Source organism: Engraulis encrasicolus, chromosome 12 (genome assembly GCF_034702125.1).
Source record: "Engraulis encrasicolus isolate BLACKSEA-1 chromosome 12, IST_EnEncr_1.0, whole genome shotgun sequence".
Lineage (NCBI taxonomy): Eukaryota > Metazoa > Chordata > Actinopteri > Clupeiformes > Engraulidae > Engraulis > Engraulis encrasicolus.
This window is the reverse complement of record NC_085868.1, coordinates 22,852,276-22,865,181: the sequence shown is the minus strand read 5'-3', so window position 1 is coordinate 22,865,181 and position 12,906 is coordinate 22,852,276. Positions and strand designations below refer to the sequence as shown.

The 12,906-nt window shown below is 43.6% G+C and overlaps 1 protein-coding gene across 1 annotated transcript in view; it reads left to right on the top strand.

The window, feature by feature from the left end:
• Window positions 1-203: 203 nt before the first annotated feature.
• Window positions 204-12,906, top strand: part of iqca1 (IQ motif containing with AAA domain 1) — a 110,883-nt gene continuing 98,180 nt past the window's right edge. Inside the window, exons 1-5 of the mRNA XM_063211859.1 lie at window positions 204-279; window positions 1,383-1,449; window positions 4,931-5,258; window positions 6,697-6,819; window positions 8,833-9,036. Coding sequence (XP_063067929.1) covers window positions 204-279; window positions 1,383-1,449; window positions 4,931-5,258; window positions 6,697-6,819; window positions 8,833-9,036 — 798 coding nt within the window. The remainder of the gene's footprint in view (window positions 280-1,382; window positions 1,450-4,930; window positions 5,259-6,696; window positions 6,820-8,832; window positions 9,037-12,906) is intronic.

Genomic DNA, 12,906 nt, shown 5'->3' with positions numbered 1-12,906 from the left:
TGCCTGGCTACCCGCTGTCTGTGGCTGTGGTCAAGTCCGTCGACAAGAGGGGACAAAGGGGGTATGTTGTCCCGGGCCCAGAGAGACAGACAGGGGGCCAGAATTGGGTTCCCATTACATCGTATGCATTGGGTAAGGGGCCTGTGCAGAAGAATTTGTCCTGGGCCCAGGAAAATCTGTCAGCGGCCCTGGCTGTGGTGGCCATGGCCTCTATTGTAACGCGGGTCCCCAGGAGAGCCGTCTGCGTAGAGGCCATGTGGTCCGACCAGGGCTGGACTGGTACACACCAAATTCTGCAGTGCTCATTTAACACTTAGAGAGTTGATTTGACATAATTTGGACTCAAATGAACTCTCTAAGTGTTGAATTAACACCGCAACATTTACTGTGTAATCTGGCATACGGGGCATTTTCCAGATGGGCCGACAGTCCTCAGGGGCCGATGCTGTTGTTGTTGTTGTTGTTGTTGTTTTCCTGGGGATTGGCCCACAATTTAGAAGGGCAGGCCCATTGGTTCATCGATAACTTAGACGCTGGATTCAGCCAGTCAAAATATAATATGAAAGTGGGTGTTAGAGGCTGGTCTATGTCTACAAAATGCCCGGGCCATTTTTCGTTCCCAGGCCAGCCCTGTTGCCCGACTTCTGAAAGATAATATTGATGATGTGCATGTCAAATAAATAATAAAATGCTAATACAGAGTGGAAGTGTAGAGGACAATGGGGGCCATTGTTGTTAGTGTTCACATCATTCAGCCATATTACAATCTCCCCCAAGTGCCCCCACCACCACACCACATGCAGCTCGTACTCATAAATAAATGAATTGAGTTCCAGAATAACTTGGGTGGTGTTGTAGTAGTCTATATGAAATTAGCCTGAGAAGTCAGAGCACATTTGAAAATTTTACAGTACCACACCAGCATACGTCAGCACTTCCTCAGTGTCCAGGAGAGTCACAGGATATATGGATGAAGGGTCATAGGGCCTTCGCAGTCTGATACAGTCTAATTCATATAGGCCTAGATTCATTAATGATTTATTCTGTTTTCCTTCACCAACAATTAAAATAATATTTGCTACACGAATGTGAATAAGCTATTTTTGATGGCAGTTGCCTACACACGTGAGTTTTTTTTGTAGTGCATTATATACCTTGCCTGTATCACAAAGAGTATGTATTATCCCATGTGTGAGATTTACATACATTTCACGAGTTACAATAATTGCCTTTCACATTTATCATTAATTATATAATGTGTCTGTGCCCCCCCCCAACCTAGCTTTTTCTCTCTGTGGGGCAGTGGGAATTGATCACTAGGGTTCCATCCTCACTCCCTTTGCTCCTTCTGCCCCGTGTAATTTGAACTAATGGTCACACAGAGTGCAGCTCTGGGTCTTCAGAGGACAGAGTCGTCTGGTGTGGCAGGATGTCCAACATGATCAAACTGTGACGGGAGCCTTGGCATCTCCTATGCATAGACTACCCTTTGACCAGTAGTGCAGCTCAGAGTTCCCTGGCCTGTCAGTCACATGGATTTTATGGATATTCACACTTGTAGGAGTAGGGTTAACTTCTTGTCAGAGTGACAAAATATACCAAAGGCAGATTGAAGAAAAACTGAAGCATCATTTCATTCATTTCCATATGCTCAATTCATCTGTTTATTCCATTGGGCCCTGTAAATCTGTTTCCAATACCGCTCTCACAGTCTGTGGTTATTTAAAAACCAACCACACACAGCTCAATTCAACACCGTCACAGCAATGTAGTTTTAATGGGAAGTGAGAGAATTCCTCATTTATATCTGTCATTTAATTTATCTAGCCACACAATGGTTCTTTCATTTCAGTCCATGACCATGAGGTTGGCTGAGACTACTAGGTTTCCATGTGCGAAAGTGAAATGATATGGGGGAAAATGTGCGTCGTCGATTGGTAGCATGTGTCTTACTGTTTGCATAGGGAGGTGAAAGAACAACTGGCATAGGGGATATCACAAGCACTGTAGATAGTTCATGATGCTCCTGGTGCACCTGTTTCGTCAAGTGCACGACATGCGCGCGGATACCAAGTAGGCACATTTTCGCATCACTTCGAGAGGAATAATAGCGGTGACACCCATATTACGCGCGAACGATGCTCAAAGTCGGATTTGAATTTAAATACACAGTGGAGGATGTGCTGGCGAATTGCGCAGGCGTGGGATGTTGTTGCTAGACGCAAGATGCCCAGCGAATTGCAAACATGTTTATAATCTTCGCACGCTGAACTTTTGCATGCATTAGACAGAACATTGAATATTTAATAGCCTTGGATGACAGTTTCACTTAGTAAACTTACCCACAAGGCATTAGTCTAGCGCAGCTAAGTAACCCAAAGGAGAGGGGTTATTCAACAGTTGTCACACAAATGCGCTGCACTGTGGCTGTTTCTCAGCCTCTTTGTCGTTTGTTTCCATAGCAGTAGTTGCAGTAATGTGTGAGACAGAGGGCTTGTATCTCGCGCGTTGGGAATTTCACTATGACATGCATGATATAAAATAGGCTAGTGTTTTTCAAAATGATTTCCCAGGTTATGGCAATCAAGAACGTTGTCAGATTCACAGTAGCAAATTTGCGTGTGCTGTAACCATGCGCCTTTTGAGCCACAACTTTGGGCATACCCACAGGAATCACTTGCAGTAATGTCACACAGGTAGGCCTATTTCCTTCTCTTTTCCCCCGCAACACGCGCATTTGAAATGCATATGAGTTAAATATTGCCACAACACGTAGAGGAATGTTCTTATGAAGCAACAGTTCCAGTGGAATGTTGTGATAGTAAGGAGGTTGCGAGGTTGTCCAAATGTTATTTGCGCACATCATTTGCATTTTCCCTGTTTAATCGGATGTAGTTTGCCTTTTTTAAAACTTCACTTTTAAGATGTATTAAAGTTAAACACTTCTAGGTTTTAAAGCGGTTTAAAAGTCCACGTTGCAGTGCTGTTACTATGACAACTCACAACTCGGTGCTTTTGTCCTGAGAGGCAATAAGCACCCCTAGAGTGAAACTCAGCCCATTCAAACAACAGATAGTGTAGTGGGAAGAAACGCCTAGAATGGCTTTTCCCCTCCATAGGAAACCTTTTCAACCCACAAACCTTTGGCTTTTTTTGTTTTCATTAACATTCATCTCCTTTTGTAGTGTCTCTGGACAAATATGTTTGTCCTGATTTATAGAGCAAGGTTTCATCAGCAAATTTTAGGAGTGGAGTTTTTCACTGAAGAATCCTGCTGAACTGTTGAAGTTGGACCGCTTTTGTTTGGGAGCCAGTTAGGGTATCTGAAAGGAACTCCTACTCAGTTTTATTGTAAATGTTCCATCTGAATTGTCCTCTCCTCCCTTTTCTCCTCCCTCTTTCACAGCAACTGTGGGTTGAACTGCCCTTTGATTTCAGGTTCCCTCCAGCACCACTTAGTTGTGACACTGTGTTAGTGCCTGGAGGCTATCACTGTGTAGCCACACATACGAATACGAAAAGGACTCGGTTTCACCTCTGTATCAACTCCCTTTTTACTATTCGCAATAGATGAACCCAAATACCCTCCCTGACAGAGAGGAAAGTGGGTGGATGGAAACAACAGAGTTCCACATGGTGTAGTGGGCTTGAAATGACACATCATGTCAATTGTTCAACTGTTTGTCTATTCACTTTATCCCTTCTTTTAGGGAATTGCATACCAAAGTAATTGCCACCAAGAAAGGCCAAGAGATAGTCTGAGAAAGCCTTTTTTTCCTTTTGTGAAGTGATACAGACAATGGTCAGCTGGTGCCCAATACCATCTGGTGATTTTTTGATATAGGATGCCAATTTGACACTTTTCACAATTTTATCCATTGATGCACTCCACTAATGGGGTAAAGTCATAATAAAGTAGGCCTGCCATCCTTGGTACTGAGACTGAGAAAATAACATTTAGACATGAAGCTGACGTTCTCCTCATGATAAAGGTAATCAATATTCTATCAGTATCATATGTACGTAATATGTTTGAAAATGACACATACTCTTATTTTGAATGAGCAGAGATTTCTCTATGGATGCCACTGCTGCCTGGTTACCCTCACATCTGCATTAGGTATCAAAAGTGTAGCATAATCGAGGAGGTAATGAAAAAAATAAACGGTTTGGTCTGCAGTGTGCTACAGCTCCTCCCTCTCATCGACACTGTCCTACCAGAGATTCTTTAAGGATAGAGATATGCCAACATAATAGGTTTCTATGGACACCTAACATGACCAGGTTCCGGTCTGCCTAAAGGGGCGTGTCATAATGCTCCTAGCATTGAATAGAACAGTCCTCAGGTCTGCCTAGGTCTGCCTAAAGGGGGATTTCCCCCCCCAATAATAGAACCCGGAAACAATGGGCCAATGGAACCTCTCTCTCTCTACTCTCTCCTACTGCCTACTGTGTGGCACCTGCCAAGCTGAATGATGCATACAGAACCCTTCCTTCCTCCTTCCCATAGTCGAAATATTGATTCCTATCAATTAGGGATGCAAATTATCGATTAATTCATTAATCATTAGTTGGTAGCCTTATCGATCGACTTACGATTAATTGATAAGCAACGTTTTCCCCCCGGAAATCTCAATGTTTCTCGAAAAAAAACTACTAAATTTACAAATTTTAATTAAAAATTGAGATAATATACCACATTTCAATTAATTCTATTTCAATTATTTATTCCAAAGGTGATTTAAATATTCCTACTATTCACACCCCTCTTCACACACTCTTCACATGCCCATTTCACCTGGGTCTCTTGTCAGTTGAATTGTCGATTAATTGCGATTAATAATCTTTAATCGATTAATGCATTGATCGATTAAAGTCAATTAATTGATTAATAGTTTTCATCCCTACTATCAATATCATATCTCCACAGTTCGTACAACAGGATTTGGGCCGCGGCCCACCACCTCCTCGGGGGCCTCCTGGAAGATGAGTTCCCCGCCGTGCAGCCTCGCCCCCAGAGGGACCGCATGCAGGTCTTCCAGACGCTGGCCGGCTTCTACCTGAAGTACCTGCAGATCCTGCGGCGCCTGGAGGAGGTGTACGACCAGATGGTGCACCCGCAGAAGAGGCGCGTGGTGCGCACCGTCCTGGAGGGGGTCATGGGCAGGCTTCTGGAGCTCAAGAACGAGATGGTGGAGCTGGAGTGCTCCGAGTTCCACTACTTTGATGACATGCTGCAGGACATGAAGATGACTCCTGTGAGTCGGATATCTTTTTTTTAGTATTTTTTGGGGGCTTTTCAGCCTTTATTGGTTTTTGTGAGACAGGATAGTGGAGGAGAGACAGGAAGTGAGCTGGGAGAGAGAGAGAGAGATGGGGAAGAACCGGCAAAGGACCCGGACCGGGAATCGAACCCGGGTCGGCCGAGTGGTAAACGTGTGCCCCACCATATCAGCCACGGTAGGGCCATTAGTCGGATATCTTTAAAGGCAAATATAGGTGCGCAACACAGACCGATGCTCCCCTGACAAAGTGTAATGGCCATTTAACTTTGTCTGGGAGCACCGAACAGTGTTGCAGACCTATCCTTTCCTTTCAGGGATTTTTTGTTTGGTCAAGCACCTGTGCTACTGATGTGAGCGCATTCTCTGACTTTTTGAGTTTGATATCTACAGCTTGAACTTTTATATATATTATTATTCGTATATATTGGGCCAAAACAGTTAATTGTCCTGAATGAAGTGATGGGCTAATGATATCTTGGGTCAGTTTCATATATTAATTTGATAATATTTCTAATTAATAATTGATACGCTGTACTAATTTATAATACATCAATAATTAATACACTGTAATATGCTTGTAATTAGTACATAATTAACTATTAATAACATTAAAGGTGTGAGCTGGCATCCTCCCTTCCACCAATTGTAGGTGGCATAGAGGAGAGTACGTAATTCACATTTGTGCATGGGTCTTGATCAAGTTTTCGGTAGTGGTGTTATTGCTAACCAGGCACAAGTCCCCAAGAAAAAGTTCAACAGCTATTTGAGATATCAGAGATATGTTTCATATGTGTAATTTAGTAGGCCACATACATTTTGCATGAGCAGAAGATATGAATAGTAACAGGGCCGTGAGGGCATGAGTCTGGGCTGGTGCTGGTGTGACACTTTACTATGCCAGCTGGGAACAGAAAGCTGGGCAGCAGGGCCCCTGGCAGCGTAGGCCAGGCCCGGGACAAAGGCCCCCCCTACCTAATTCATGCAATATAATGAGAGAGGACATCCTCCTCTTCCTGGGCCCTGGGCAACTGATCCATTTGTCCCTCCCCCAGTCAGCTTCTCTGTTGGGCACCGCTGTGCCAGCTGTGTAGACCACTAGACCATGAGCCCCAGACTCAATTTGGGAATAGCTGACATGGTAAAAAATGGTATGCTGCAAATATGCTACAGGGCAGATCAAATGATTTTTTGTTTTTACGTAGCTTGTTTTTGACTGCATATTATCTGTCTGATCGTCCTGTCCATTTGTTTGTTGGCAGACTATCATGAATCTATTGTCCTGGAATGTTGACAGGACACATTAGTTTTGGCCTTCTTCAGTCTTTGTAAAGTCTTCATTTTGTGGCTACCCTTAACAGTGAAGTCACAGTGCCATTGTATGCCTTTCTATTCTCCTCCTCTACCTCCGCAGGCTGACCTAGAGGTGCCCATCCCGCGCTACTTTGTCTGGGAGAAGACTCGTGTCCTGAAGGAGCGAGAGAGGATGCTGGCCCACATTCTAGCTAAAGGAGGTCACCTAGAACAGCAGGAGCATGTACGTAAGACACTCAGAGTGAAATTTTGCAGTGTTAAATCAATGCTTAGAGAGGTGATTTAACATCTTCTAGAGTATTTATTTAGTCCCAGAATGCTCTACAAGTGTTGAATTAACACAGGAGCATGTACAGTACGTAAAGCACATGTGCGACTGTGGCCGCAAAACAGCTCACATCCACTCCAGTCATCCAGCACCCCCTACTATAAAAAGTGACGCATGGAGAACTTGTGTTTTATTAAAACAGCATGCCACCGATCATTTTTAAATGTTTTGAAGGTTTAACCTCATGCCATGTAAGCTTGCAGCATATAAACCAATGTGGGCCATACACAGTGTTTGACCAGTGCAGTTTGACCAGTTTTGATATTAAAGCTGCGTTTGACTTTGAATTTTAATCCATCCATGATGTCGCTGCAACTTCACTACATCATGTCTCAAGGTTCATGCAGCATACTGAGACTATGCGTTGTCTTGTTTTTCAAATCGTTCTGTGTGTCACTGTTCTGTTCTGTGCATGTGTAGCAGTGTCTTCATAGAGGCTTCTGCATACTTTCTTTTCAGTCTTTACATTAGGCTACATCACATTATGCTTAGCTGATGTTTTTATCCAGACTGACAGGTATGACCCCCAGGAGCAATGTGGGGGTTAGGATGCAGAACAGACAGATTTACTTGGCAAAAGAATTACAATCCGCACACCAAAAGCCTCAGAAACATTTAAGAACTTCAATAGAACTTTCATTTGGTTTTGATGGTTTTACTTTTTTGCACTTGGGGGAAAAAACCCTCTTTAACCTATGCAAACTGCTCAAGTCTCCTCTCAGGTCTGTGAAGGACCGGTGCATGTTAACATATTTGGATTTGTTCTATGCCTTACATTTCCTAGTCTGCTTTGGAAATACTGTGACCTCGGGCCTACTCTCTCCTCTCCTCTCCTCTCCTCTCCTCTCTGCTCTTCTTCTCTTCTCTCCTCCANCCTGCTCTCCTCTCCTCTCCTCTCCTCTCCTCTCCTCTCCTCTCTGCTCTTCTTCTCTTCTCTCCTCTCTGCTCTTCTTCTCTCCTCTCCTCTCCTCAAAGACATGTCCTTGGGCTTTTCTTGACTTTATTGGATAGGACAGTTTCAGTGGAGACGGGAAAGTAATGGGTGAGAGACAGGGAAGGATCAGAAAATCACTTTGGGCCGGAATCAAACCCAGCGCCCCGACGTATCAGTATAGCCATGGCCAAGAAGCCATGGTCAAGGCCAGCAGTTCCTTTTTTTCCCCAATTTACTGCTCCTCATTTCAGTTTGTTTCATCTTCTCAGTTTACCTTTCTGAATCATTCACCCCGTATGAAAAGCACTTTGATGTGTATGAAAAAAGCATGAGCATTTCATCTTATCTTTTCTCGCTCCCACATTCTCCGCCTCCTCCTCCTCCTCCTGCCCCTCCTCCTTCTCCTCCTCCCCCAGGTGTGTCTGGGAGTGGTGCAGCAGATGGTTTACTATTTTGAATCATTCACCCCTCATGAAAAATACTTGCCCTTGATGAAAAAAGCAATGCCCTTGATGAAAACATCATCATTTCAATGTATGTTCTCTCACACCCACCTTCTCCCTACTCTATAGTGCTCTCTTAGTCACTTATTCAACACCTAAACAGTCAAATGTTCATCAGAGTGCTCTTTCCTACTCTACAAGTGAATAAACACTTTATTGTGCATACTAGTAAGTAAATTCACCAGGGTTAATTCAACACCTTAGAGAGTGTTCTGGGACCAAATGCACCCTGGAAGATGTTAAATACACTCTCTAAGTGTTGGATGAAAACAAAATTTGCAGTGTGTGTCCTCACTCTCTCTCTCTCATCTCAGGTGTGTGAGGGTGCAGTGTAGGTGTGGATGTGTTATTCGTCTGAATCACTCACCCTGCTTCATGGAAACATAGCCATTTTATTTTATGTCCTCTCACACACCCCTTCTCCTTTCTTTCTTTCTCCTCCATCCATCCTCCTCCTCCTCCTTATCGCAGGTGTGCGAGGGCGCGGTGCCTGTGCGTATGTCGCTGGAGGAGGCGGTGCGGGTGATCCAGGCGAGCGAGCGTGCGCGTCAGGGCCGTCTGAGGGCTGGCTTCATGAGGGAGATCCGGCGTGACGAGGGCCGCGGCAGCCAGCTGGTCCAGAGCCAGAGCACCTGCACCCTGGACCCCGACGCCGCCGCTGTTCGCATCCAGAAGGTGAAGGCTTTTTATAAATGAACCTTAGTTGTGATAGGCCACCACCGCTCTTCTGTTTAGAAGGTGCAGGATTCAGTAGAAATTCCTGTATGAAAAGAAGACAATCCGCACACTTCAAGTGTGCAGATTGTCTTCTTTTTATATATAAATTAACCTTGGCATCACAGTCTGCATATACTGCACAGTATCTGCTGCTATGCACTTCCACAAGGTGAAGCAGTACTGTGCTTTTACCTTCGCACTACAGCACTAAGCAGCTTAAAACAACAAGAGTAGGCTGATTAAAACAACAATAATCCATTTGATCCATTTGTGGCAGCTAGTTTTTTAACAGATATTTTTGGGCTTTTTATGCCTTTATTGTGACAGGACAGTTACAAAGGGGCAGGAAATGAGCGGCCCGAGAGAGACGGGGAAGGTTCAGCAAATGACCGGAATCAAACCCGGGTCACCAGCGCAGCAACCCAGCGCCCTACAGATATGTGGCTTTTGCATTACAGTATTCATAGGCATAGGAATAGGCATAGACACGGATTCACATTCAAAATGTCAAGTCTTTGTTTCTACCTCTGCATTTAATTACAGCATGTAGGTGACAGAGCTGTTGTGCACCTCCAGAAGGTGAACGCATACCACTGTATGCATTAGGGGTGTAACGGTGCACAAAAATCACGGTTCGGTACATACCTCGGTTTTAGGGTCACGGTTCGGTACATTTTCGGTACAGTATATGGGAACAAAATAGAAAACCATTTTCTTCCTCAGCACGTTGTAAATTTCACCAAAATATTGTCAAAATACAAATGAAAAAAAGCAAATACATTCAACCTGCTACTTTGGGTCGGCGATTTCGTCAGTGTAAGAAATAGTACTTTCTCCTCAAGGTTTTACAAAGACCAAGCCTCTACACCTGTTTTTTTCTTGCATTCTCTCTCAGGGTTCTGCACGAGCCTCAGCATGTAGTAGCAGCATAATGTAAAAACATGAACAGAGTAGCCTTTTACTCGGTACAGCACTGTTCAATTCGGTACAGGTCTTTTCGGTATGATACGTCGGTTCGGTTCGATATCGTTACACCCCTAGTATGCATGCATAGGGTGTTTCAGTGGGTGATTTGGGGTGGGAGGTCCCATGGAAGTTGTTGAGCACTCACCGAGATGTCCCAAATAATGAGTTGAGGCTGTCAAACTCTAATTGTCATAATGGCAATTAGTCATGCAAACACAACAAACACCTACCAACAGAATCATAATTTGCACTTTTGATGGTCTATACTACATGTAACCAGGAGCTGAGCTGTTATCTACATACGTATGTGACATTCTGGTGTACATCTTACAGCTACCTAAAACATATAAAAAATGTTCCACTAATCACAGTAATCTATTCTAGAGTCATCATATGTACTTATACTTGGCCACAATGGACTGGGAAGGTACAATGTCCATACTTGTACATGTGATTTCTGTCTGATTAATCTGGACACTGTGGCCGTAGAAAACCCTGCAAAACACACAATATGCGCTGTATGTTTTCCTGCTTTTGTGGCCTTTGCCAATCACAACCCCACAGAGAGTGGAATAAGGACAATTTTATTTTCAACATCGCAGTGGTTTTGAGACATGTAGACAGGCGGAGAGCTGTTGTCAATTATGCATGTGTATATCAAGCAAATATCTATTAAAAAAATTCATAGACCCATATGTGTTATCTGGGGAGGTTGTTGTTGGACACAACAGCAAGCCCTCACAATATCCAACATCTGCCATAGAGCCTGGTGTATGTTAGCATAGAGTATTGGGCCAATAAATAGGATTCCGATACTGATATCAACAGGTTTTCAACTGCTCTGAAGATTTAGGTGTGTAATGAATACTTCTACAAATAGTACAGTATATAAAGTACACCACAGCTGCAGTTTAATAGCGGAGACTAAAAAAACATGTACACATCGTAAAACAACCCCTTAAACAGAAAAGATGTGCTTTCTTGATGGGTAAAATATGTGTTGCACATACTGTTTATTCAGCACTGAGTATATTGTCTACATCACATACTGTAACTTTCTGTTTCCAATACACCACTGTAGGCTAACTTGTAGATATGAGCTATCTTCCTATTTTAGGCAAACCTCAGTATATAATATTTCTTCAATCCTAAATCTCTATAGTCGCATCGTGCAGTAATTTAAAGACTCTTGGTATGAATTCTGTTTCCTAAGTGTGTGAAGTGGCACTCATGTTAGTGTGAGTGTATTATTTTACATAGCGTAGACTGGACTGAGGCCCAGTTGTGTCAGTCCCAGGCTTGTGTAGGCTTTCACCTAGAGCTCCAGGCAGCCAAATATGCGACCTGCCTAAGCCGAGGTCAACACATTGGGGGTGTAATCATCACTTGCCATTGGGCCGCTAAGCCCCGTGCTTTCACCACAGATAATGAGCACCATCCGATGCCAGCCATCCATTAAATAACTTAATAACCTGACGCTCATCCCCATGGTGGGATTATAGCCGCCTATCCCAATGGCAGGCTTATGTAGTACCACAGAGAGGGCAAAAGGTGCCTCCACAAACGTTGCTCCCACCTAACGATGCAATTTTCTGTATTCTAACTGTCTCTTAAGTTAGCCTCTTCGATTTAGTTTAAGAACTTTAAATTGTTCTGTGCACACCGATTAAAATTAGCATTTTCATTAGCAGTTTTCAACCCTAGCATGACATTTCCAAAATCATTTCCAAAATCATTTCACCACACGATGCAATTTCTGTCTTCTAACTGTGTTTCAAGTTATCCTCTTCGATTTAGTTTCAGAACTTTAAATTGTTCTTTATACCGATTAAAATTAGCATTTTCATTAGCAACCCTAGCATGACATTTCCAAAATCATTTGGGTAGTTCGTTGACTTGTAACAGGGTGAAAAGTACTTTTGAATTGGTTTTGCCATCCGAGGTTTTACAAATATTTTTGTGGGGGGATTTTTGTGCTTTTATTGGCAACGAATACCGAAGGTAGTGAGAAAGAGGTAGGGTAAGGTTTGGGGAATGACCCAGGCCGAACTCGAAACTGAGTCCCCATTGGCATGTTGCCCATTTAAGGTATGGGTCTTCTGCACACTAGCATCTTCCATGAGTGACAGAAAATGAAAAATGATCCTTAGAGAGTTTTCAAGAGTTCCCCCAATCATGTAATCTAACCTCTGGTTCTACTGACGCAAATCACCTTTCCTTTTTTTCTGTGCCTCCTCCATCTTCTAAACACAGCCCACATCCACTTCTCCCTCTCGGCCCCGCCAGGGCCATTAACAGCTTTTGCTGGGCCCAGGACAAAGTAATCTGAAAGGCCCCTTTATCCAATACATACAATGTAATGAAAACCCAATTTTGGGCCCCCTGTCTCCCAGGACAACTGACCCCTTTGTCCTGCCCTGTCGGCTTTCCTGGCCCCCATGACCACCACGCCACATGCACGTATCCTGCCCCCTATCCCCCTATCCCCCATCACCTATTCCTCCTCAGCCCTACATCAGATTACTATCTCCCAACTGCGTTCAGCTAAAGCCTCTCCATGCTCAGTACACAGTAAAACAACAGACTACAGCAGACAAACAAATAGCAGACAAACATCAATTTCACTGGATGTCTTATTTTACATCTCTACAGTGTGTGACTGTATCCTAATGTACATCCCAGTATCCCTGCAAGGGACACTATTCACCCTCATCAAACCAAAGTTGGTCCAACTGAATGTGGAGTGAGGGTGTACTGTCAGATACGTTTGTCTTTGTAAAATTCTGATCTGATGCAAGCTGTGAAGTTTGGGCTCTCTGGTGCTTTTTTAAAAAGCTTTTTTGCTGAGTTCTTCAATCATGT